The sequence below is a fragment of the Hyla sarda genome, chromosome 8, assembly GCF_029499605.1.
Source record: "Hyla sarda isolate aHylSar1 chromosome 8, aHylSar1.hap1, whole genome shotgun sequence".
NCBI lineage: Eukaryota > Metazoa > Chordata > Amphibia > Anura > Hylidae > Hyla > Hyla sarda.
In genome coordinates, this window is record NC_079196.1 from 54,598,622 (window position 1) to 54,626,017 (window position 27,396).

General features: G+C 41.3%; 1 protein-coding gene across 3 annotated transcripts in view; it reads left to right on the top strand.

Moving 5' to 3' along the window:
- Positions 1 to 27,396, top strand: part of ITGA6 (integrin subunit alpha 6) — an 86,513-nt gene that overhangs the window by 46,783 nt on the left and 12,334 nt on the right. For all 3 annotated transcript variants that reach the window (XM_056533401.1, XM_056533403.1, XM_056533404.1), the window contains exons 5-20: positions 2,162 to 2,293; positions 4,113 to 4,326; positions 10,852 to 11,048; positions 11,480 to 11,571; positions 14,141 to 14,268; positions 14,351 to 14,446; positions 14,543 to 14,604; positions 14,701 to 14,849; positions 16,235 to 16,381; positions 16,503 to 16,615; positions 19,722 to 19,911; positions 20,005 to 20,088; positions 21,484 to 21,563; positions 23,216 to 23,293; positions 24,952 to 25,054; positions 26,818 to 26,991. In XM_056533401.1, coding sequence (XP_056389376.1) covers positions 2,162 to 2,293; positions 4,113 to 4,326; positions 10,852 to 11,048; positions 11,480 to 11,571; positions 14,141 to 14,268; positions 14,351 to 14,446; positions 14,543 to 14,604; positions 14,701 to 14,849; positions 16,235 to 16,381; positions 16,503 to 16,615; positions 19,722 to 19,911; positions 20,005 to 20,088; positions 21,484 to 21,563; positions 23,216 to 23,293; positions 24,952 to 25,054; positions 26,818 to 26,991 — 2,039 coding nt within the window. The remainder of the gene's footprint in view (positions 1 to 2,161; positions 2,294 to 4,112; positions 4,327 to 10,851; positions 11,049 to 11,479; positions 11,572 to 14,140; positions 14,269 to 14,350; positions 14,447 to 14,542; positions 14,605 to 14,700; positions 14,850 to 16,234; positions 16,382 to 16,502; positions 16,616 to 19,721; positions 19,912 to 20,004; positions 20,089 to 21,483; positions 21,564 to 23,215; positions 23,294 to 24,951; positions 25,055 to 26,817; positions 26,992 to 27,396) is intronic.

Consider the following 27,396-nt stretch of genomic DNA (forward strand, 5'->3'; position numbering starts at 1 on the left):
TCCCTCCAGCAATGTAGAAAAAACATCGAAGGGAAACTGATCCTGATTCATTTCTATGGGACAGTTGACATTCATGTATCACTGCAGACTGGTATTTCCTCTTAGTGTTGCCTCCAAATCAATACACAGAGCATATAAACAAAAGTCCAACTTTCATTATTATAATAAATGTAATATTTTAGTGTTTTTCTGTGAATTGACTGTTCACATTAATCCGGCGTCTTATTTTGGATGCTGGACGGTGGAAGGTGCCGCATTGGCGCAGAACAAGGGGAACGCATCTTTCTGTGCTCCCCTGTCTGGCACGCACAATTAATGAATTAAACAATGCATGAAACAATTGATGCCAACTGATGCACTTTTGTCATCACTTGTGGCATCAGTTGCAGCAAGTTGTAGGCTGGGTTCACTGAGCCAAATGCCGAACATGTGAAACCAGCCTTAATGTTTAGTCAACAAGTTTAAATTGACCATAGACAACCAGATAAGGCTACTTTCACACTGCTGTTGCACCCTGTCAAGAACGTCCGTCATTTTTTTTTTTTTAGTTTGACAGCCGTCATTTTGACAGGGCGCAACGAGCTACAGCAGGTCTGAATGGACACCATTAGAGTAAAGGGGGTCCAATGGGCACCACTGTTTTTCAGCTGGAGTAGCGGCAGAAAAAGACGGCACAAGCAGTATTTTTTCTCCCGCTATTCTCACCGGCGGCCCCGATGGCCGTCACACTACCATATGAGAACGGTAGTGTGAAAGTAGCCTAACATGGACACCGGCAAGACATCTGCCCACCATTGGGCCTGCTTGTAGTGAACATAATCTTCTCTCTTTTGCTACAGGTTAAAGGGGATCTATATCAGTAGGATCTACAATAGACAGAGACACTGGGGGAGATTTATCAAAACTTGTGCAGAGGAAAAGTTGCCCATAGCAACCAATCAGATCACTTCTTTCATTTTGCAGAGGCCTTTTCAAAAATGAAAGAAGCTATCTGATTGGTTGCTATGGGCAACTCAGCAACTTTTCCTCTGGACAGGTTTTGATAAATATTCCCACATTCTGGACAGTTCCACTCCCAACACAAAGTAAATTGAACTGGAGAGAGCAATGTTTCCCAAGCAGGGTGCCTCTAGCTGTTGCAAAACTACCACTCCTAGCATGCCCGGACAGCCGAAGGCTGTCCGGGCATGCTGGGAGTTGTAGTTTTGCAACAGCTGGAGGCACTCCGGTAGGGGAACAGTGGGCTAGGTAGTGGTTCTGTGTAGGGAAACAAATATGAAATGGCCATTTCATTCTAGTGATCAGTGGGGGTCATATCATATATGTATCCATATCCCGTCAGTATACCATTACTTTAGTTTGCTAGGAAGAGGCCGATGTGGCAAGTGCCTAAAAAGCTAAATGGGTGCCTAGCTAGCCCCTTCTGCCAGTATATTGTCATACAGACTTACTGAATTTCTGCCCTGGATGAATGAAAGCCTAACTACATAAAACATTGCATGGGCATGTGGATAGATATAGGAAAACTCCCAAATATTTAGACATGCTCATTGTCGACATCCTTACGTTCCCTTCATTTAAGAGGTACTCCGGTGAAAAACTTTATTTTTTTTTTTTAAATCAACTGGTGCCATAACGTTAAACAGATTTGTAAATTACTTCTATTTAACAATCTTAATCCTTCCAGTACTTATCAGCTGCTGTATGCTCGACAGGAAGTTCTTTTCTTTTAGAATTTCCTTTCTGTCTGACCACAGTGCTCTCTGCTGACACCTCTGTCCAGAGCAGGATAGGTTTGCTATGGGGATTTGCTCCTACTCTGGACAGTTTCTAAAATGGACAGAGATGTCAGTAGAGAGTACTGTGTTCAGATAGAAAATAGATTTAAAAAGAAAAGAACTTCCTGTGGAGCATGCAGCAACAGCTAAGTACTGGAAGGATTAAGATTTTTAAATTGAAGTAATTTACAAATCTGTTTAACGTTCTGGCACCAATTGATTTAAAAATAGTTTTTTTTATTGGAGTACCCCTTTAAGTATTCCATTTCAAAAAATGTATTTATTTGCTGCATATATTTCACTGGTTCATATTGTCCTGTTTCTATTTATTTCCATGTTCCTTGCCTATTTTAATTTGCCATTTCACTCATTCATCCATTCAGGTTTTGTTCGAGCAGAACACAAAAATAGTTCATTCGATGACCTGTTCATTTTTGAAGACGGTCCTTATGAGACTGGTGGGGAAACCAAACGCAATCCAGATTTAGTACCTGTTCCGGCTAACAGTTACTTAGGTAACCATTCGTTCACTTCTGATTGTATTGGGGGTGCCCACGTGTGTACCCATCGGTAGCAGACACCATCTTCTGGTTTAATCTAACAGGAACCGGATATTTCACGTAGGGTTCATCTTCGTCTTGGAGAGCTAATGGGTTGTATGATAAAATCCTTCTTTGCTTTATGTCGTCTTACACATTTTCCTTTTTTTCCTGTCTTTGTTTTACTATTATAAATACCCAGGTCTTCTTTTTATGACAACAATGTCCAGTACTGATCCAGATCAGTTTCTCTATAAATCCGAACCCCCAAAATCGAGGGGTCATAAATCGATCGATGTGGCAACTAATAGCTACTTAGGTTTGTGGTTCATTGTGCGATGTTCTGGTGAAATCACCCATCATTCATTGCTGTGGATAGCATGCTGACATGTCCACGTCGGCACCGTGATGAATTCACCAACATTTGCATGAAATGGAACTTTCGTTAGTTCTCGGCTCTACCGTATAGATTTCATTGCTGCTTTTACGACTACTAAAGGCTTCATTCACACTACGACTACTAAAGGCTTCATTCAAACAGAACTATAGTGCAGAACAATGTACAGGGGGGGCCTTTTATATGGATACACCTTAATAAAATGGTGGCCATTTTGAAGTCGGCCATTTTGAATCCAACTTTTGTTTTTTCAATTGGAAGAGGGTCATGTGACACATCAAACTTATTGGGAATTTCACAAGAAAAACAATGATGTGCTTGGTTTTAACGTAACTTTAATAAAAAAAAAAGAGGGAAACACATCATCATGTAGGCCACTGAATATGCAAAATTGCTACATGATGATGTGTTTCCCTCTTTATGCACTGAAGCTGGAACGTTCCCTGAGTTTTTCCAGCAAGATGGTGACCACCACATTATGGGTGTCAGGTCCGAGCATTCCTAGATGAACAGTTTCCTGGAAAGTGGATTGGTCGATGTGGGCCAGTTGAATGGCCCCCAAGGTCTCTCGATCTGACCCCCTTAGACTTTTATCTTTGGGGTCATCTGAAGGCAATTGTCTATGCTGTGAAGATACGAGATGTGCAGAACCTTAAACTACGGATACTGGAAGCCTGTGCTAGTATTTCTCCTGCGGTGTTGCTATCAGTGTGTGAAGAGTGGGAGAAGAGGGTTGCATTGACAATCCAACACATTGGGCAGCACATTGAACACATTTTATAAGTGGTCAGAAACTTGTAAATAACTCATGAAAGAATAAAGTTACGTTAAAACCAAGCACATCATTGTTTTTCTTGTGAAATTCCTAATAAGTTTGATGTGTCACATGACCCTCTTCCTATTGAAAAGACAAAAGTTGGATTCAAAATGGCTGACTTCAAAATGGCCACTATGGTCACCATGGTCTTGAAAAGTTTCCCCCCTCACATATACTAATGTGCCACAAACAGGAAGTTAATATCGCCAACCATTCCCACACTGGTTGGGAAACACTGCTTTTTAGAGGACTCTGTACGCTCATATATTACCATAAATGACATTCATTTATCAGATTAATATAATACCGCCCCACTGATATCTCATTCCCCTGCATGTACACCACAGTTGCAACTTAGTTCATTGCAATACATGAAACTCCTTTTTGGGTCAATTGCTGACCTGCAAAAAAAAAAACTATATGTGCGTTATGAAGGTAACAATAAGGCGGTATTCACTTCACACATTTTTGCATGTCGTAATCCAGTTTTGCATATTACTCGTATTACATTTAGTTTGCACTATCACCCTTTTGTTATTCTGTTGGATGCTCATTTACATACTTGTTGCTCCTATTCCCAGGGTTCTCTTTGGATACTAGCAAAGGAATTACATCACAAGATGAAATGACATTCGTATCGGGGGCACCCCGAGCCAATCACAGTGGGGCTGTGGTTCTTCTAAAGAAGTATCCGCCCAATGAGAGAATGTTGTCTCCGGAGTTTGTCTTCGAAGGCGAGGGGCTGGCCTCTTCATTTGGTTATGATGTATCAGTAGCGGATCTCAATAGTGACAGGTAAGATCGCCGGTCAAATAGTTACTGAAATAAGTGATGTCAAAGAGCTACCAAGGGCTGAATGGATCATACATACAACCTCCATCTCTATCTAATCTCGGATATCTGTTCTTCTCCTTGAAACTCACCAGAATGAGATTTGCTTCCTTCAAGTGCACCATTTAACATTCCTCCCTATTTATCAAATATATAGAGAATAAACATAGAAAATATATATATATATATATATATATATATATATGTGTGAGACAGCACCGGGCCTCAACCTCTGTGCTCATGGATAAATGTACAAAAAGTCCAAAATCACAGCACCAGTCAGGTCGTGGATCTTTGAAAAGCTGGGTTGTCTTTATTTTCCCTACAACAGTAGCAACGTTTCGGCAGTAGTAGCCTTTATCAAGCATGATAAATGCTTGATAAAGGCTACTACTGCCGAAACGTTGCTAGTGTTGTGGGGGAAAAAAAAGACAACCCAGCTTTTCAAAGATCCATGGCCTGACTGGTGCTGTGATTTTGGACTTTCTGTGTATGTATATATATATATATATATATATATTTATATGTGTATATTAAAGGGGTACTCCACTGGAAAACATTTTTTTTTATCAACTGGTGACAGAAAGTTAAACAGATTTGTAAATTACTTTTTTTTTTACTATTAAAAAATCTTAATCCTTCCAGTATTTATCGGCTGTTGTTATGATCCACAGGAAGTTCTTTTCTTTTTTAATTTCTTTTCTGTCTGACCACAGTGCTCTCTGCTGACACCTCTGTCCATTTTAGGAATTGTTCAGAGCAGGATAGGTTTTCTATGGGGATTTGCTCCTACCCTGGACAGTTCCTAAAATGGACAGAGGTGTCAGCAGAGAGCACTGTGGTCAGACAGAAAGGAAATTTAAAAAGAAAAGAACTACCTGTAGATCATGCAAAAGCTAAGTACTGGAAGGATTAAGATTTTTTAAAAGAAGTAATTTACAAATCTGTTTAACTTTCTGGGACCAGGTGATTTAAAAAAAAATGTTTTCCAGTGGAGTACCCCTTTAATAACCAATTACCAGGTTTCCATAGAGTTATGGTCTCAATATACAATGGTTTCAACATACAATGGTCATCCTGGAACCAATTCATATTGTGACTTAAGGGACCACTGTATATGGTTGGGGGTGCTCATCACAGCTGCTTCCTTGATCCCGTCGAGCGTAGTCCCCACAGTACAGTCTTGCTTAGCCAATCACTTGCTGCAGCAGTATCCTGTCTTGACCAGTGATTGTCAGAATGAGCAGTTCTTGCAGGGGTGATGTTTCACCAGGAAGAACCAGTGACCAGCAGGGAATTGTGGTAGGTAAGTACCACTTTTTTTTTTTTTTTTATAGAGCCCCAGCCATATATAAAAATGTTGCTATCCCTGGACAACCCCTATAAGTCGTCCGGCTCCTGTTGAGGGTTCTTCTCCTTTTTCCTCAGCAATCTTGTGTTTCAGTAGAGGCAGATCCACATGAATTTGTTGAAACCTTTTTTTTTAGTTTTCTTTAGTTTTCACTTTCAACGCTCTCTAGCCCCACAGGAGATCCAAATTTAATTTTTATTTTTTTACCAAATTGATCTCTCTTATCTTTTTGTTCCCTATGTTAGGAGACTCTCTTTTCATTAAAGGGGTACTCCGCTGCTTAACGTTTGAAACAAACTATTCCGAACACTGGAGCCGGCGCCGGGAGCTTGTGATGTCATAGCCCTGCCCCCTCATGATGTCACGCCCCACCCCCTCAATGCAAGTCTATGGGAGGGGCCGTGACGGCCCCATAGACTTGCATTGCGGGGGCGGGCGTGTCTCACTCTAAATCCTCTCCTACTGACTCAAAGCCCTCATACTCCCATCTCTTGCCCTGCTTTGCTACCAACTGTTCCTTAAAACAAATAAGTCCCCCTTCTATCCTGACATCTCCTAAATCTCATATTTGCTTCTTCATTCTTAATGATTTTGCTCTTTCACATGCTTTCATTTCACAGTTTTCCCCTTTGCTTACTTGACCGCTTTGTCCAATTTATCTCTCCACAACAGCTCCTTTTCTTCCTTTTCCTAGTTTCCTGTTTTACTTACACGAGTTCCATTAAAATTTCCGATAGCATCAAGCTACTCTGAATTTGTACTAAAAATATTCAGGTAGACACAGCTGTTATTTTAAAATATAGCCTCATCCAAACGCTCAAAATACTTCATTAACTACTGAAACAGTGAAGGGCCTTTATGAGATTACTGTTCTCTACAAGTTACAAAAATGTACAAAAAACTTTTCACTAAGTTGGAAAGCGTCCTTAGATTAGCAAGAAAGACAATGAGAATTTGGTAGTTCCTAAAAGAATGAAGATCTGATCTTGGTGTAAAGCCCCTCTTATATTTAATATACTAGAGCAACATGAAGTTTGCAGTGTCCTATTGTGACAGTACATCTAATGATTGTCAGTGCAGGGGTGGACACTGACAGCATAGGGCGCCTGTGCAAAAAATATGCCTAAGCCCCCATAACCTAACTACACCCCCAGCTGGGCACATATAAAACTATACAAATCAGGGGTACTCTGGTGAAATTTTTTATTTTTTTAATGAACTGGTGCCAGAAAGTTAAACAGATTTGTAAATTACTTCTATTAAAAAATCTTAACCCTTCCTGTACTTTTTAGCGGCTGTATGGTACAGAGGAAATTATTTTCTTTTTGAATTTCTTTTTTGTCTTGTCCACAGTGCTCTCTTCTGACACCTGATGTCCGTATCAGGAACTGTCCAGAGCAGGAGAAAATCCTCATAGTAAAACTATGCTGCTCTGGACAGTTCCTTACATGGACAGAGGTGTCAGCAGAGAGCACCGTGGACAAGAAAAAATATATATATATATTCTAAAAGAACAGAATTTTCTCAGCATACAGCTGCTAAAAAGTACTGGAAGGGTAAAGATTTTTTAATAGAAGTCATTTACAAATCTGTTTAACTTTCTGGCACCAGTTGACTTATAAAGACCTTAAAAAAATGTTTTCCACCGGATTACCCCCTTAAGGACTTAAAATAATAAACTATTTGATACTTACCTTTTGTATTAACTACCGATTTGTCAAAAGTTAAATACATCTATAACCATTAACATTTTTGTGATTTACCGTTACCACAACACGACTATCACCAAAACTCCAAATCTACTGGTCTTATGGTTGCACATCATACATGACTTTTCCATCGTAGACCTGAGCATGTCGGCATGAGGCGCCAAGTCAAGACCCATGTGACCCGTGTTTTCCAGCTATAGTGCACGCCCCACTTACTTGCTTACTTCCAGAAGTGGTGTGTGCACTCTAGCTGGAAAATAGGTGGTCATATGGGTCCTGCATTCTTATGAGGAAAACGAAGTTAGAGCCAGTTTCTCTCGCACTATTAACCTGCATTTTCAGGTTAATGCGGGTGATTCTGCTGTCAGATTTCCTTTACATGCCTTACTGTACATGCCAAAAGTAAAAACAAGAGCGCCTCATGGTGCATTAAAAGAGATCATATGATATGTACAGAATAGACATAAAAACCGCTCACCCCAGGGTGTTGTGTAACAGCATACACAACAATGGTTACAGCATATATGAAGCGAGGGATCCGCTGCCCTCCAGCTGCAATAGGGATCAGGACAAATAGGCTTCAAAGGAGATGCCGGCTCCACGAGGTGCAGGATACACTCAAGACAGGATCAGATAAAACAAGGTAGGTTTATTCCCAAGATGCAACACGTTTCATTGCAGTTCGCACGCTTCATCAGGCATGGAACTGCAGTGAAACGCGTTGCATCTTGGGGAAAAAATCTACCTTGCTTTATCTGATCCTGTTGTGGAGCCGGCGTCTCCTTTGAAGCCTATTTGTCCTGATTACTGTACATGCAGCATTCTATGAGTAAGGCATGTTAGGGAATGATCTCTAGTGGAATTTTTTGCTTTCTATTTTTATAGGATGTCATTAAAAGCTTTCCATTATTATTGAGCTTAAAGGAGTTTGTTGTTGGCCTCCACAAATGCAAATGAACCACATACACCGTCAAAAGCCGTTGATAAGAGAGTTGGCAGCCGATTACAGAGACCCTCTGTCTCACACAGTGCTGGCAATGTAGTCATATTGAAACCTGCAGACATCACATCCTTCCTGTTAGTCCCAAGCTCATTCCTCTATGGTGTATGTGAAATAAATAGTACAATTAAATCAATGTTTATACTAGATGAAATCAACTTTATGCAAAAAATAGGAAGTAGCTATCCAGCACTGCTGCAGCTCCTCCGGGAGTGGAAGGGGCCGTACCAACACCGCAACTTTCCCCTTCGAGATGGATGTCCTCCCAGACCTGGACTAAAGCATCCGCCAACTCTTGGGCAGTCTGTGGTGCAATGTGGTATTGGTTGATGGGGCAAGATATGATGTCCCGGATGTGCTCAATCGGATTCAGGTCTGGGGATCGGGTGGGCCAGTCCATAGCATCAATACCTTCCTCTTGCAGGAACTGCTGACACACTCCAGCCACATGAGGTCTAGCATTGTCTTGCATTAGGAGGAACCCAGGGCTAACCGCACCAGCATATGGTCCCACAAGGGGTCTGAGGATCTCATCTCAGTACCTAATTGCAGTCAGGCTACCTCTGGCAAGAACATGGAGGGCTGTGTGGCCCCCCAAAGAAAGGCAACCCACATCATTACTGACCCACCGCCAAGCTGGTCATGCTGGAGGATGTTGCAGGCAACAGAACGTTCTCCACAGCGTCTCCAGACTCTGTCACGTCTGTCACATGTGCTCAGTGTGAACTTGCTTTCATCTGTGAAGGGCACAGGGTGCCAGTGGCAATCTTGCTGTTCTCTGGCAAATGCCGAGTGTCCTGCACAGTGTTGGGCTGTAAGCCCAACTCCCACCTGTGGACTTCGGGCCCTCATACTACCCTCATGGAGTCTGTTTCTGACTATTTGAGTGTACACATGCACATTTGTGGCCTGCTGGAGGTCATTTTGCGGGGCTCTGGCAGTGCTCCTCCTGCTTCTCCTTGACCAAAGGCGGATGTAGCGGTCCTGCTGCTGGGTTGTTGCCCTCCTACGGCCTCCTCCATGTCTCCTGATGTATTGGCCTGTCTCCTGGTAGCGCCTCCATGCTCTGGACACTAGCTGACAGACAGAGTGTTGCTGACAGACACAGGGTGGGTTGTAGACTCCGTCTCATGCTACCACTAGAGTGAAAGCACCCCCAACATTTAAAAGTGATAAAAACATCAGCTAGGAGGCATAGGAACTGAGAAGTGGTCTGTGGTCACCACCTGCAGAACCACTCCTTTATTGGGGATGTCTTGCTAATTGCCTATAATTTCTACCTGTTGTCTGTTCCACTTGCACAACAGCATGTGAAATTGATTGTCAATCAGTGTTGCTTCCTGAGTGGACAGTGTGATTTCACAGAAGTGTCATTGACCTGGAGTTACATTGTGTTGTTTAAGTGTTCCCTTTATTTTTTTTTTGAGCAGTGTAGCTACTTTTACAAAAAAGTTTTAACTGCTGTTTACTTAACTTTTTATCTGTATGTGTGTTTTATTGTATTTATATTTATTTGTATTATTTTTAGAAATGTATTATGTAAACCTTAAACAGCAATGACACTCTGAAGTATATCGTGATGATACAAAAAGACAAGCATAGTAAATCTGCCTCTTTGATGGCTTACGTTTTTAAAAAGAAAATGTGAATGGGGGGGTCTTCAGAATCCGGTTCACACCCAAACGTTTTGTTTCCATTGTGGTTTTGAGGTCATACTGTGAACTTTCAAATCTGCAGCTATGTTGTACATTTGCCATTTTACTTTGCAAATGCACATTTGCTGCAAAAATCTGTGGAAAATCTGCGATGTAATAAAGGTAGTCTACTGCATGCCCTTCAAAACCACTGCAGAAATATTCCCTGTGTGAAAAGGCTTTAAAAGATCTCATTCACATGTTTTGTTCTGTACTGAAATATCAAAAATCTGCAAAAAATCTATCATGTATGAACATGCTCTTAAACTCTTTGGCTTAGATAAATAAGAATTTCTTAAAGGAATTATGCAGCGAAAAAAACGTATCCCCTATCCACAGGTTAGTGGATAAGTGTCTGATCGTGGGGGGGGTCTGACCACTGGGACCCCCCGCGGTCTCCTGTACAGGGCAATGGCTCTGCCACGGCTCTCCCGTGCAGGAGGCGTGCCGACGTTGCGGTCGACATGCCTCCTCCATGCATCTCTATGGGAGAGGCGGGGAGGTAGTGTTCGTGCCTCCCCGCCTCTCCTATAGAACTGTATGATGAGGGGGCGTGGAGGTGGGGTACTGTCGACCTCATTGAGGTTGATGCTACGTGCATTAGCCGGGTGATCGTGGGGGGTGCCAGCAGTCGGACCCCCCGCGATCAGAAACTTTTTGTTCTTTGCAGATGTCCTTTAAAGTAAAAAGCTTTGTCTTATTGTTAGTGATGACCTGAATTTGTCTTCTTCACAGCTGGCAGGATATAGTTGTTGGTGCGCCCCAGTATTTTGATAAAGATAACAAGGACATAGGGGGAGCGATCTACATATACATGAATCAGGAGGGGAAATGGGAGAATGTTAAGCCAATCCGAATTGAGGGCCCAAAGGATTCTATGTTTGGAATTTCTGTGAAGAACATTGGAGATGTAAATCAAGATGGATATCCTGGTAAGAGAAATCACTTCTACTGGCATATGTCAAATTTACATCAAGATATCACTAATAAAGTAAAATAAATTAAAGGACAAATATTGATGTAACCTGCAAAATGTCTAAATTTCCAATGCCAAGAATAGACTGCCCCTTGATAGGAACTGATTCTCTTTGTGGATCCACAGTTTATAAGGAATCTATAAAGCAATGCTTTCTGGGGAAAACTGCAAAATCTAACAGAAAAAATGTAAAATCCTGAATTACATGGTTCCCTCCATTTTCTATTGTCAGTTATCAATATATATATATATATATATATATATATATATATATATATATATATATATTGCTATGTCATTTCTATATAACATCCTTTCCTTTTGACATTTAGGAGAAATAACTGTTAACAAGAGCTAATGTACAATTGTATATTTTGTTCTTATTAGACATTGGAGTTGGAGCACCGTATGCTGATGGTTTTGGAAAAGTCTATATATTTCATGGCTCCAAAGATGGTATTATTCGAGAACCATCACAGGTATATGATGTTCATTTTATTTTTATACTACAAGCATCAAAAGTGTTGAATCCACTCTTGTCTTGGTCATGTATTCATAATCCATCTTGCCCATCTGGACAAAACTTAACATTTGGTTATTTTCAGTAAATGAATGAATTAATTACTTATTAATAATACTGAAGAAAAGTATATACTTTTACTCTCCATTAAAGTTACCCACTTTTGGAAAACTCTTCCAAATTAAAAAAATAACTTGAATAACCTGTGCCCTAAGACCACCTACCATGTACCATTTATATCACTGATACAGCAGATTGCCTTTGCACCCCTCAGGTAGGTCCTGGGTGTAACTGCTACCTCTGGCCCCATTTAGCTATGCCTCTACTCTATGCTGGTTGCAAGGGGCCTCCTATGGGTAACCACGTCAATAAGCTGACTGTTGCTTAAATGCCATTTTCTCATTCCGTGTCCCTGCTAGGAAAACATAACATTCTGACCATAGTGTTCCGATCTTTACTATGAATGGACTTTTGTTAGATGCAAAGTCTTCTCCAGATGATGACTTCACTTGTACAGTGTTTTCCTTCTTTATATTGGATCCCATAATGGGGAGATTTTTCAAATCCAATGCTTGGTTAGTGGAGCAGTTGTCCATATTTGCTATAAACAACTGGAACAACTGGTCTTGTATTCATGTGGATTAGTTTTGTTAAATTTCCATGAATAATCCACTCACCAAGATGTACTTTCTTGGCAAAATTAATTCTGTTGGTCATTCCACTACATTAGGTAAAATCTTCTCCAAACATCTAGTACTCTATTGAGCAGCACTGTACATAGATTGTCACCATTCACATCAGTCTCTGCCCCCCAGTGGGGCTCACAATAGTATTTCCCTATCACACACAGTAAATAATATACTGCTCAAAGAAAATAAAGGGAACACTTAAACAACACAATGTAACTCCAAGTTAATCACAATTCTGTGAAATCACACTGTCCACTCAGGAAGCAACACTGATTGACAATCAATTTCACATGCTGTTGTGCAAATGGAACAGACAACATGTGGAAATAATAGGCAATTAGCAAGTTCCTATGCTTCCTGGCTGATGTTTTGGTCACTTTTGAATGCTGGCGGTGCTTTCACTCTAGTGGTAGCATGAGACGGAGTCTACAACCCACACAAGTGGCTCAGGTAGTGCAGCTCATCCAGGAAGACACATCAATGTGAGGCGTAGTGTCCAAAGCATGGAGGTGCTACCAGGAGACAGGCCAGTAAATCAGGAGGCCATAGGAGGGATACAACCTAGCAGCAGGACCGCTACTTCTGCCTTTGTGCAAGGAGGAGCAGGAGGAGCACTGCCAGAGCCCTGCAAAATGACCTCCAGCAGGCCACAAATGTGCACGTGTCCACTCAGACGGTCAGAAACAGACTCCATGAGGGTGGTATGAGGGCCCATCGTTCACAGGTGGGGGTTGTGCTTACAGCCCAACACCATGCAGGATATTTGCCATTTGCCAGAGAACACAAAGATTGGCAAATTCGCCACTGGCGCTCTGTGCTCTTCACAGATGAAAGCAGGTTCACACTGAGCACATGTGACAGACATGACAGAGTCTGGAGATGCCGTGGAGAATGTTCTGCTGCCTGCAACATCCTCCAGCATGACTGGCTTGGCGGTGGGTCAGTAATGGTGTGGCATTTGTTTGGAGGGCAGAACAGCCCTCCATGTGCTTGCCAGAGGGAGCCTGACTGCCATTAGGTACCGAGATGAGATCCTCAGACCCCTTGTGAGACAATATGCTGGTGCGGTTGTCCCTGGGTTCCTCCTAATGCAAGACAATGCTAGACCTCATGTGGCTGGAGTGTGTCAGCAGTTCCTGCAAGAGGAACTGGCCCACCCGTTCCCCAGACCTTAATCCGATTGAGCACATCTGGGACATCATGTCTCGCGGCATCCGCAAACGCCATGTTGCACCACAGACTGTCCAAGAGTTGGCGGATGCTTTAGTCCAGGTCTGGGAGGACATTCCTCAGGAGACCATCCACCACCTCATCAGGAGCATGCCCAGGCATTGTAGGGAGGTCATACAGGGACGTGGAGGTCACACACAATACTGAGCCTCATTGTGACTTGTTTTAAGGACATTACATAAAGCTGGATCAGCCTGTAGTGGAGTTTTCCACTTTGATTTTGAGTGTGACTCCATATCCAGACCTCCATGGGTTGAAAAATTTGATTTCCACTGATCATTTTTGAGGGATTTTGTTGTTAGCACATTCAACTATGTAAAGACGAAAGTATTTCATATGATTAGTTCAGTCATTCAGATCTAGGATATGTTAACTTTGAGCAGTGTATATTCTAATATTACTACTACATCCTTCCTTCTGTGGTAGATTAGACCCACCCTTGTTTCAGAAACCTCATTTTAAAGATAGTGTATAGAGTCTTGTTTAAACCCCTAGATGAGAAGGCTTTCAACTAGGCAAACATGGCCTAAAAGATAATTTATGAAGGGCTTATATAAATATGGATTCACAAATATAATGCTATTAAAACTGTGTCTTCCTTCCGTGAAGGTCATTGATGGCCGAAGTACAAACACCAAATCTTTTGGCTACTCCATCGCAGGAAATATGGATCTAGATAGGAATTCATATCCAGATATTGCAGTGGGATCTTTGTCAGACTCTATAAGTATATTTAGGTAAGATAAACTTGCTCTAAACCATGCAATGTCATCCTACAGTTGTCCAAATCTACCATTTATGTATATTTTTTATGTTTAGGTCACGTCCAGTGGTTAGCATCCAGAAGACCCTTAAAGTGACGCCAGACAAGATAGATTATAATAAGAAAAACTGTGTGGTATCCAGTGGAATCTGGTAGGATATAACATATAAGATGTTTGGCGTTCAACTGTGATCCTGTACATATATATTGCTTTAAGACTTATTTTAAAATATCCTTCTGTTCATCAGTTTAACAGTAGAGGTGTGTTTGTCGTATACAGCAATTCCTAAAGACTACAATCCAAGATTAAGTAAGTGCATTTCACATATTATTATTATTTTTTTTTCATTTATTCTTGAAAGCTGCTATGACAGATCTTAAAATCATTTCCATCTCTGCTTCTTAGCTCTCGGTTACACAATTGAAGTTGAAAGTGTAAGACAGAGCCTAGGCCTGTCCTCCAGAATTGCCAATTTCACAGGACCGGTAACAAACACAATGGAACTGAGATCTCAAAATAAAGTGAAATGTGCTGAAACAATGCTACATCTACAGGTAAGTGGACTGACTTATGTGCACAGGTATAGATATTCTATACTACGCTATTAAGGTAACACCAACCAAAAGAACAATAGTGCACACACACAGAATTATTCAAGAAAAATTATACTTGATTAGGGCACAAATAACAGCTTAAAGGGGTATTCCAGGCAAAAACTTTTTTTTATATATCAACTGGCTCCGGAAAGTTAAACAGATTTGTAAATTACTTCTATTGAAAAATCTTAATCCTTCCAATAGTTATTAGCTTATGAAGTTGAGTTGCTGTTTTCTGTCTAACTGCTTTCTGATGACTCACGTCCTGGGAGCTGTGCAGTTCCTATGGGGATATTCTCCCATCATGCACAGCTCCCGGGACGTGACATCATCAGAAGCTAATAACTATTGGAAGGATTAAGATTTTTTAATAGAAGTAATTTACAAATCTGTTTAACTTTCCGGAGCCAGTTGATATATAAAAAAAAGTTTTTGCCTGGAATACTCCTTTAAAAACATAGAGCAGACAGAATATTATAGGCACCAGAACACACAGACAGACATGAGGTAGGTAAAAACCTGGACACATACTGAACGTGTGTAACAGAATGCAGCTGAGTACAATCAATAACAGGAGGTGAAACCATACAGGAATACATTAAAGTGCAGGACTAATAATGTAAACAGCTGACTAAACAGGCAGAGATGAAGAATACAGCAGGGTGCCAGACCTTACCTACCCCTAACCCCAACGATCGTTTCGCTTGGCCCCATAAAGGAGATCATAGGGGACCCTAGCGGACAGACCCACCGTGATGAGATACTCATCCCCCCGGGGATAGGGGATAAGTGTCTAAGAAGTTCAGTTTCCCAGAGTACCCCTTTAAGGCAGTGCTCAATGGTAAAATCAAAAGCAAATTCATTCTCCTTTATATAAAGACCTGATAAAGGAATCAATCTGGCTCCAAAATGCTATTTTACCCAGAGAAACAGAACAGGGTATCGCCGACAAAACAGCTATTTCAGGGTTCTTGCCCATTGTCAACCCAGAGCAGGGTATTGTTGGCCAGAGAGATGCCTTAGACACAAATCAGGGGGGAACTAAACCCACTGAAGAGATTAGTGGTAAAGAGACTTATTTTGAGGCACTTTCCTACAGCTTTATCATTCTCATTTTAATACTTCATCCTACACATAGCTACAGGATTTCTTCTGGGCAACAGAAACTCTGCAGTAATAGTAATAATTAATAATATAACTTCAATGATTGTTGGTTTATTTGCCAACTTTACAATGCAGATGATGTTTTTTTTTTTCAACAATTGTGTATAGTATCTCTAAATGTAGAATTTCCTTAGTGCCGTGCACATAAAACTGACCAGACAAATATCTGACTCTTACAGGATAATATTAAGGACAGACTGCGGCAGATTCCCGTGTCTCTTACTGTAGACATCAAAAATGTCCGTCGGAAGAAGAGGCAGAGCAGTTCGCTGCCAGAACTTACACCAATCCAGAATGCAAATGAGCCCAAAAAAGTTACTAGAGAGGTATAGAATTTGTTACCACAGCCCAAGGAAAATATTTTAGGGCCGGTTGTATTATTTATCTTGTATACAGTTTGTAGCATATTTGTGCATTATTGGTAATTTTTTATCTTAACTTATTTAGGTTCAGTTTTTGAAAGAAGGATGCGGTGAAGACAATATCTGTAACAGTAATATGAAGATCTCTTACAAATTTGTAAGTAAGGATGGAGCAGACGCCTACACAGAACTGAAGAGGTAACATTCATTCACTGAAAGCCTGGTTTACTACTACTGAAAGATGGTCTGAACTTTATGATATGGAGGCCTAGTGACAGCTTTCAGTTTGGGTTTTTATAATTCCCTTCGGAGTACCTCTGTGTGTGTGTGGGGGGGGGATGGGTTCAGTGGTAAAGAAGATATAGAGAGTATTGTTAAATCTTATTGAGGAAGTTTTAGTACTGCATATAGGAAAGCACTTCTTAAATGACTTGTTTAAGACTAAGTTTCCCCTTGTTTTTTTTCCTGTGTGTTTTTGTGTGAAAAAAACGCCCGAAAATTTTACGTTTTTGCATTTGAGTGGAAATTGCATTTTTGGCCCCTCTGCCTTTTTTTCAAAATTTGTTGGGTACCAAAAAAAAAAAAAAAACAGATGCAGTAGTGATGGAAAAAAATTAAGATGTATTTAATAAAATTTATATTTTTTTTATAACTAAATTTTTATTAAGTTTTAAACAGGGATCAATTTATGTGTGCGGGCAGGGCATTAAAAATGTAGCCGACAATAGTAAAAATGTAGTGTGTGTGTGTGTGTTTTTTTTCACTTTTTTTCTTTATTTGTTATATTTTTTAGGTAGTAATACGACTCTCAGCATAGTTCCTGTACTACAGTAGTTCTGGTACTACAGATCGCCCTGGGTGTCACTCCTGACACCCGATGCGATCATCCATGATATAGCAGAGATACGGAGCGGCTCTATACAGCACTCGCATCTCTGCCCTATACTCTGGGCTGGCCAGTGATGTGAATAGAAATTCACATTACTCATTCATATTTTTTGCCCGGAGTGGGGATTGGCCGGATGGTGGCAGCCAATCCCTGCTCTCAGCAGGAAATATGAATGGTGAGTGGCTGGCTGGAGTACAGAGCAGAGATGCGAGCGCAGGATAAAGCCGCTCTGCATCTCAGGGATGAAGGATGATCGCAGCGGGTGTCAGGAGTGACACCCGCTGTGATCTGTCCTTAACTGCAGGCACTACTGCTCCCAACACGGAGAACACTCTGCTCCATGCTGGGAGCAGTAGTACCTGCATTAATAGACAAATCGCAGCGAGTGTCAATCCTGACACCGGCTGTGATCCTCCTGTATAATGTATAGATGCGGCCGGCCGCTCTTCTATGGTCCCCTGCACTGCTGTATATATGCACATATTCATATTTCCCACAGAGAGTTGTGATTGGCTGGAACCATCTGGCCAATCACAACTCTCTGCAGGAAATATGAATAGGTGTATATATACGGCAGTGCAGGGGACCATAGAAGAGCGGCCGGCCACCCGCATCTATACATTATACAGGAGGATCACAATGGGTGTCAGAAGTGACAGCCGGGGGGATCTATCAATTAGTACAGGTAATACTACTCCCATCATGGAACAGTGTGTTCCATGCTGGAAGTAGTAGTACTACCTAAAAAATTTAGGGAAAAAACACACACACACTACATTTTTATTATTGTCGGCTACATTTTTAGTGCCCTGCCCGCACACATAAATTGATCCCTATTTAAAAATTTTGTTAAAGTTTGTTATAATAAAGATAATCACTACTGTATCTTTTTTAATATTCTTTTTTAATGGTACCCTACGAAATTATATTAAAAAAGTTATCTCCATCACTTTTTTGGATTGCTAAAGTCCAAAAAAGAATAAAAACCACCTGCAAAAATGCCAAAGTTAAAACCCACGTGTCCCAGACTTATATGGGAGAAAAACGCCACGATTTCAGGGGGAAAAAAAGCCAGTGGCTCAACATGCTGCGACTTTGCAAAACATCCAAAGAGCTGAAAAATGCCAAAAAGAGCGAAAAAATGGCGAAAGGATAAAAAAAAAGCCAAACTTAAAAAACGCAAAGTGGAAAAAGGCTTTTGGGATTCCTCATTGATTTACAGCTAATATCTGGCCGCAGAGACATGCTCTTCTTGAACTCCAGCTAACCATTTTATTAACAAAAACCTTATAGTTGCTGAATAGTGCCAATACGTATTTGCTTTTATATGTAAAAAATACACAGAAAAAGCTTCCAGTGATTTACCTAAAACCTCTCAGTGTATACACCTTAAAGGGGTACTTTGCTGTACCAGCATTCGGAGCGTTTTGTTCCGAATGCTGGGTGCGGGCAACAAGGGGTCGTGACGTTACGGCCATGCCCCTCGTAGCATCATGGCACGGCCCCTCAATGCAAGTCTATGGGAGGGGGCCATAACGCCCCCTTCTGTAAACTTGCATTAAGGGGGTGTGGCATTGAGGGGGTCTCACAACCCCTTGCCACCCGCACTCAGTGTTCTAATTGAATGATAGTGCTGCACAGAGATTGCGGGGGTCCCAGCTGCGGGGTCCCTGCGATCAGCCATCTTATGCCCTATCCTTTGGATAGGGGATTAGATGTCTAGGGGCGGAGTACCCCTTTTAAGTTTTTCTATCTAGAATTCAACATTTAATACTCTATATTTGCTTTACTAGCTTAATGACATTCATGTTGCACTCTTATTTTAATATGTGTCAGTATGAGAGGAGGCCAAAATTACTACTGCCCTTTACTTCCTCCCTGTTGTGAGAAAGATGGAAGGATGGACAGAATGACAAATTGAGGGAGAAGCAGCTACAATAACTTCAATATCTTACACGAACAGGGACATATAAGCTGTTGCTGGTTAATAAAGCCATGTGATTACAGCAGCCTCAGCACCGAATAAAGCAGTATATTAGAGTGCATCAACAGGAGAGGGGGAAGGAGTGTTAAATAAGATGTCAAGATTGTAAAAACGGTGACCATGTTGCTACTCAACTATATTTGTAGCATGGCTACTCCCAATTATTTAAGATGATGTAGTTGATAGCATAAATGGTCAAGAGTCCCAGGAAAAGACTTTACACAGGTACTGTACACGAGGCCCAAGTTCACTGGGAATGCTTTAAATAAAGGAACCATTAAAGTGTCATAGTTACAAATACATTTATATAGCCTTCAGTCGCATAAACATGGCCAATTCCAAGCTGACAGACTAAATAGTCAAAAAAAAAAAGTTGTAATTGGTCACATAGTGCAATTCTGATTCTGTCATTATCCCATTTAACAATCCAGTGAAAACGGTGTTCCAGTTCTGGCATTACAAAATCAGAAATTTATCGCTTTGGAAATCACAGTGACGAATAAACCCTCAGATCCAAAGAATCCGAAAAAAGATGGTGACGATGCCCATGAAGCCAAACTTATTGCAGATCTACCCGACACCTTATCCTTCTCATCATTCAAGGACACAGGGAAAACTCCTGTAAGTAATACAATGTAGATGTCATCATTATGAATATTAATCTACACATAGTAGCCATTGTTGTTAACATTTTGTTCTCTCATGGAAACACAGGAGCGAAACTTTTTCTGCACATCCAATCAGAATGGCTCCAAAGTGGAGTGCGATCTTGGAAATCCATTCAAAAGAGATTCCAATGTAAGTGATGCATGCTTGGATTAGTGATGCTTGCTAGGTCCAGGAAGAAGGCAGCTGAATTGGATTGGTCATTGTGCCTATCTCCACCCACCCCTATTTCTAAAAAAGATGAGGACATGCTCCTGCTCCTCTCCTCAGACATGATATGTGGGCTGCTGTGGAGTTGTATTTAAAGGGGTACTCCACTGGCCAGCGTTCAGAACATTTAGTTCCGAACTCTGTGTGTGCGTTCTGGGGGGGGGGTCAGCCATGGCCCTTGTGACGTCACACCACGCCCCCTCAATGCAAGTCTATGGGAGGGGGCGTGGCAGCCGCCACGCCCCCTCCCATAGACTTGTATTGAGGGGGCATGGTGTGACGTCATGAGGGGCGTGCACGACCTCGCAGCGCGCACACAGCGTTCGGAACTAAAATGTTCTGAACGCTGGCCAGTGGAGTACCCCTTTAAAGAGCAGATTTCTGTTACAAAGGGGGTATAATATGAATAGCCTCCATGTAAGGGTACGTTCCCACACGGCGTATTTTGCTGCGTATTTGCTGCGTATTTGGTGCTGCGTATTTTCCTACCCATTGACTTCAACAGAGAAAATAAAATACGCAGCAGCAAATACGCAGCAAATACGCAGCAAATACGCAGCAAATACGCAGCAAATACGCCGTGTGGGAATGTACCCTAAAACTGTATTTCCTCTGCATCTTCCACCAGAAAATTCCTCAAGAGGCACCACAACTCCCATTTTAGAGGGGTTGTCTGCAAACCTCCCTTAGACCCTTATTGTAGAACAGGTTAAAGGGGAACTCCGATGGAAAACATTTTTTTTTTAAATCAATTGGTGCCAGAAAGTTAAACAGATTTGTAAATTACTTCAATTAAAAAACCTTTACCCTTCCAGTACTTTTTAGCAGCTGTATGCTACAGAGGAAATTCTTTTCTTTTTGAATTTCTTTTTCGTCTTGTCCACAGTGCTTTCTGCTGACACCTGATGCCTGTATCAGGAACTGTCCAGAGCAGGAGAAAATCCCCATTGCGAACCTATGCTGCTCTGGACAGTTCCTGACACGGACAGATGTGTCAGCAGAGAGCACTGTGGACAAGACAAAAAAGAAATTAAAAAAATAATAATTTCCTCTGTAGCATACAGCCACTAAGTACTGGAAGGGTAAAGATTTTTTAATAGAAGTCATTTATAAATCTGTTTAACTTTCTGGCACCAGTTTAAAAAAATAAATAATAATAATAATTCCACCGGAGTACCCCTTTAACTGTGACTGGTCTGAGTTGCTTTTGTATTCATTCTTTTTCTTATGTATCTACATGCACATGCAAATGAGGATGAAATTCTGGAATTTTTCTCCAAATATGTAGATGACTAATAAGGTGTTATTTTCCCTCAGGTGACGTTCTATCTCATAATGAGTACTATTGGTATAACAGTTGACACCAAGGAGCTGCAGATCCCTCTCACTTTGGAAACGTAAGTGTTCTCAATATTTCTGATTCATAGAAAACAAAATAGAGTTTCCTCAAGTTTTATGATAAATCTATGTTGTTAAAGGGGTACTCCAGTGGAAAACTTATTATTTTTTTTTTTTTTTTTGGTGCCAGAAAGTTAAACAGATTTGTAAATTGCTTCTATTAAACAAATCTTTACAGTGCTTTTTAGGGGCTGTATACTACAGAGGAAATGCTTTTCTTTTTGGATTTCTCTTCTGTCACGACCTCAGTGCTCTCTGCTGACCTCTGCTGTCCATTTTAGGAACTGTCCAGAGCAGCATATGTTTGCTATGGGGATTTTCTCCTGCTCTGGACAGTTCCCAGAATGGACAGCAGAGGTCAGCAGAGAGCACTGTGGTCGTGACAGAGGAGAAATCCAAAAAGAATAGCATTTCTTCTGTAGTATACGGCCCCTAAAAAGTACTGGAAGGATTAAGATTTTTTAATAGAAGTAATTTACAAATCTGTTTAACTTTCTGGCACCAGTTGATTTAAAAAAAAAAAAAAAAAAAAGTTTTCCACCGGAGTACCCCTATAAGTTACTGATGAAATGTTGCGGTTACTTATTGGGCTCCAATTCATCCAAACTATTGGGGTTTGGTTTTAACTGAGGCTACACCACAACTATTCTACACCAATTCCAAGTCATTACACCCTTATTGTTTTAGGACATGTCTCTGGTCTAACTGTTACTTATTCTGTGTAGGTAAAGGGTTTTGGAGGACTTTTTCATTAATGGCTGATCCTTAGGATGGTCATTAAAAGTTTTTTTTATTTTTATTTGACTAAGCTACAAGGGCTGTAAAGTTAGTGTAGTTCATAATATAGTGTCTGTACCTGTGTGTGATGTAGTCTCGCAATTCTGTGATTTTTGCCCCAATATTAATTTTTAACAGCCTACAAAATTACTCAGGTCTCAGGTTTTTCCAGGTTGCAGTCCGTGACATCACTAATCATGTGTGTAAAGGTAGCCTGCCCTGCTTCAATGGGTGGAACAACCACTGGGTAGGAGAAAGATCATTTTGCAACAGCTGGAGGCACCCTGGTTAGAAAACACTGGTCTTTTCAGTGAAATGCAACTCATCTGTGTTTCAATTTATGGGGCAGCGGATGTGTGGGAGGGAGGAAAGTGACCTTAAACTTCAAAGCATGGAACTATGGGATGTGTAGTTTAAGAACGAACTCCAACAGGAAATACCCAGTTCACAAAAAGCTAGGCACAGTATTATGGTAATCTCACAACATAGCCATTTAGCCACAAGACAAGCGCAGATCCTTCCTAAGCATGTCCATTACTGTCTGCCAGGTACGTACTAAAATCACCTTATGGTGGAGAACCCCTTTAAGCTTTAAGCTGTGGCCCCTGCATACACAGTGAAAGGAGCCAGAAGCAGATAGATTATGTAGTGGATGTGCTGGGTTTCCTGCAGCTCAGCTCCCATCCTCCTCAATACCATTGAAAAGACTATAGTTTCCTTTCAGTACAAGGAATGTTGCCATCTTAAGGTGTATTTTAAGATTTGTATGTGCTTTGTTTTAGTTTTCAGCTATTTTTTTGATGGTGTCTAGATATCTAGGTAATATGTTGGACTACGACATGTAAATGTATACATTTTTCATCTATCCTCACAGGACCAGCTCACAACCAGATCTCAGACCTGTAGTTGCTAAGGCCCGAGTTGTGGTTGAACTTCTACTTTCTTTATCTGGGTAAGTTTATATGTCACCACTTAAGACAAGTATCAATGACACTTAAAGGGGTACTACGCCTCTAGCATCTTATCCCCTATCCTTTGGATAGGGGATAAGATCTCAGATCGCGGGGGTCCCGCCGCTGGGGACCCCCCGGGATCTCCGCTGCAGCACCCCGCTATCATTACTGCACAGAGCAAACTCGCTCTGTGCGTAATGACCGGCGATACAGGGGCTGGAGCATTGTGATGTCACGGCTCCGCCCCTCATGACGTCACGGCCCACCCCCTCAATACCCAGTCAATGGGAGGGGGCGTGGCGGCCATCACGCCCCCTCCCATAGACCTACAATAAGGAGGTGGGCCGTGACATCGCGAGGGGGCGGAGCCCTGACATCACAATGCTCCGGCCCCTGTATCGCCGCTCATTAAGCACAGAGCGAGTTTGCTCTGTGCAGTAATGATAGTGGGGTTCTGCAGCGGAGATCCCGGGGGTCCCCAGCGGTGGGACCCCTGCGATCTGACATCTTATCCCCTATCCTTTGGATAAGAGATAAGATGTCTAGGGGCTGAGTACCCCTTTAAAGTACATAAGTGTCCTGCAATAAGCAAAGCAAAATGGTAACGCAGTAGAACCAGACTTGCCCTGTTGAGAATATATGAATAGGAAACTTTATGTACAACTAGCTGAGTATCCAGGGAACAATTATATATACTACTTCTGCCATCCCAATGTTTAAAGGGGTACTCCGGCCCTAAGACATCTTATCCCCTATCCAAAGGATAGAGGATAAGATGTCTAACCGCGGGGGTCCCGCCGCTGGGGACCCCAGCAATCTTGAACTAAGCACCTACCCCCGTATGACGTCATGCCCCGCCCCCGCTATGTAAGTCTATGGGAGGGGGCTTAACGGCCGTCACTTGCATAGTGGGGGCGGGGCGTGACATCACACGGGGGTGGAGTCATGACGTCACGATACTCCGGCCCAGTGGTCGTCACACAGCAGAATCTGAGCTGGCAGCGCGGTGTGCAGCTCCCTGAGGTGGGTGCTGAATGCAAGATTGCTGGGGACCCCTGTGATCAGACATCTTATCCCCTATCCTTTGGATAGGGGATAAGATGTCTTAGGGCCGTAGTACCCCTTTAAGACTCCCAGGACATCTCTGCAGCCTGAGAGATCAGGAGAGGTACCAGAAGTCCTATAGACTTGCATGCGAAGACATCCCTAATCTCTACTATACATTTTTTGACATATAAGAAAGATGTGTACCAAGTTTTATTGGAATATCTCCAGCCATTCAGAAGTTATGCTGGAACATCCATCCATTTTTATGGAGAGGTTCTTATTTGTATGGCATTTAGCCTGGACAAGTCATTGTTCTACATGGCAAGTTATTATTAAAATGCCCTTATGGACTAATGGGATGCAGATGAGGCACTTAGGAAATACTATATGATCTGGTTGGATTTCCTACATTATATAGCTTGTTATATGGAATGTAACACGTCTTGTTTTTTCTTAAAATGCTAATTATTTATTGAGAAAGAATACACTTGCAAAATAAGCAATACAATTGCAGGATAATATTAAGAAATTAATAAAAACCTATAAGCCGAGTCACATGACTTTCCAGTCCCATCATGTGTATGACATCCTATTGTTTTTTGTTTAATAGGATTGCAGATCCTTCTCAGGTGTACTTTGGAGGTAAAGTCACTGGAGAAAGTGCGATGAAAACAGAAGATGAAGTAGGGAGTCTGGTTAACGTTGAATTCAGGGTGAGTATTTAGCTGGCGACATAGATGTCTTTACATCATTTTTGAAGTTAGAATGCCCCCTGCAGCCTAAACAGGATAATGCACAAGCCTTAAGTGACATTTTACTTTGTGATAAAACATTTACCGCAGTAAAAAAAAAAAATATATTCAAAAAGGATTTGGCTCAATTAAATTTTTATATCAGGTTAAAAAACTAAAATCACATGAAATATGTATCAAAGTGGGGAAATTGTCTGGACGTTTATAAAACTTGGGTTGTATATATCAACTCAGTTTCATCAGCATTTAATTTTTTATATTTAAAGAGTACCTCTCATGATCTTGTTAAAGGGGTATTCCAGGCCAGACCTTTTTTTTATATATCAACTGGCTCCGGAAAGTTAAACTGATTTGTAAATTACTTCTATTAAAAAATCTTAATCCTTCCAATAGTTATTAGCTTCTGAAGTTGAGTTGTTGTTTTCTGTCTAACTGCTCTCTGATGACTCACGTCCCGGGAGCTGTGCAGTTCCTATGGGGATATTTTCCAACATTCACAGCTCCCGGAACATGACATCATCATTGAGCAGTTAGACAGAAAACTTCAGAAGCTAATAACTATTGGAAGGATTAAGACTTTTTAATAGAAGTAATTTACAAATCTGTTTAACTTTCCGGAGCCAGTTGATGTATATAAAAAAAGGTTTTGCCTGGAATACCCCTTTAAATTTTATAACCCTCCCAGTTCACTGCCCCCATCATGATAAACCACTCCCTGTATTTATATTATTTTTTAGTTTTCTACCTTGATATTGCTCTGTATTTTCTGCTCAGTCTCATACAGTCAGGTTCACAGACTGGGAAGGGGCGTTCCCCAGCAGGAGTGACATCATCTAAAGCCATACAGGGGAGAACTTCCTCCCTCACTCTGCTACACACAGCCCAGAGCAGTTCAGTGTGAGATGAGCTATGATTGGCTAAGGCTGCACCCCCTCTCAGTACTCCAGACTGTATTTCCTGATTTTAGACTTCTGCCAGGCCAGCAGGAGTCCAAAGTCTGTCCTAGAGATGGGGGTGAAATGTGCTCTGGACAAGTAGGGAGACACCTAGTGGCAGCTTTTTTAAACACAAATAAAACATAGAAAACTTCATTTTTTTTAAACAAAGTTCATTAGAAAGATTTTTTTTATTTACCATAAGGAATGCAATAGCAAAACATTAGTTTTAATGAGAGTGCCCATTTAAATGATTTGCTGAGTCGTTTGTACGGTATTGTAAAGCTGTGTATACACAAGTGTCATGGATTCCACTTATATTGGCAGACATTATACAGTGCAGATCCATCCTGTGACAGATCCAAATGGGGACTGATGGATTCTATTGACTTCTAATGTAGTCCATTGAGGTTTACATCATAATGACAACAATAATAGGGCTGCTGTACTGTTTTTGCTTAAACATTTTTAAAAACACCTGACACAATCTCCGATAGAGGTTAATATGACCGAAAATAATACAGTTCATGGATGGCTTCTGAGACAGTGGTTTTATACTGGTCCCTGCAGGGACCTTGCTGCCTACCAAAGCAATATGTCCAACTGTGAATTCAGATGGTTATCTGTTCCTTTGTTCATGCAGAACCAATACTATACCATCAGTTCATGTTTTGCCGAGCATTTTCAAATTATATCATATATCAAATGACGCGTCTTTCCAGTGAACAATCTGCTTTCTTTTTTAGTTCTACTTGCTCTTTTAACCTCCCTATGTCTCTTACTTTTCAGGTCACTAATTTTGGACGGCCTCTTAAGTCACTGGGCACGGCATTTTTAGACATTCAGTGGCCAAAAGAAATCACCAATGGAAAATGGCTTCTCTATATTGTAAAAATAGACTCCATAGGACTGGAGAAAGTGACATGTGAACCACATGATGAAATAAACAAACTGAAGCTGCTGGTATGTTACCGGTGACGTCTGTCATGGGACAGTGTGCCTGCAGATGAGCCATGAAATTCATTGGGTGTGGTCCCAATAATTATTTAAGTGCATGTTTCTTAGGGCGCCGATAGCTGGGAGCCTTCACAATCTCGAGAAAGGAATTTTGAATCTCCTGTCAGAATTAATCATCAGTCACCACTGTTCTCGAGGACACCCCTATGTCACCATAATACACTAATACCTTATCCTGTGTTAATAGTGGGACAATCTTTTTAACCCCTTCAGGACGGAGCCCATTTTGGCCTTAAGGACCGGAGCGTTTTTTGCACATCTGACCACTGTCACTTTAAACATTAATAACTCTGGAATGCTTTTAGTTATCATTCTGATTCCGAGATTGTTTTTTCGTGACATATTCTACTT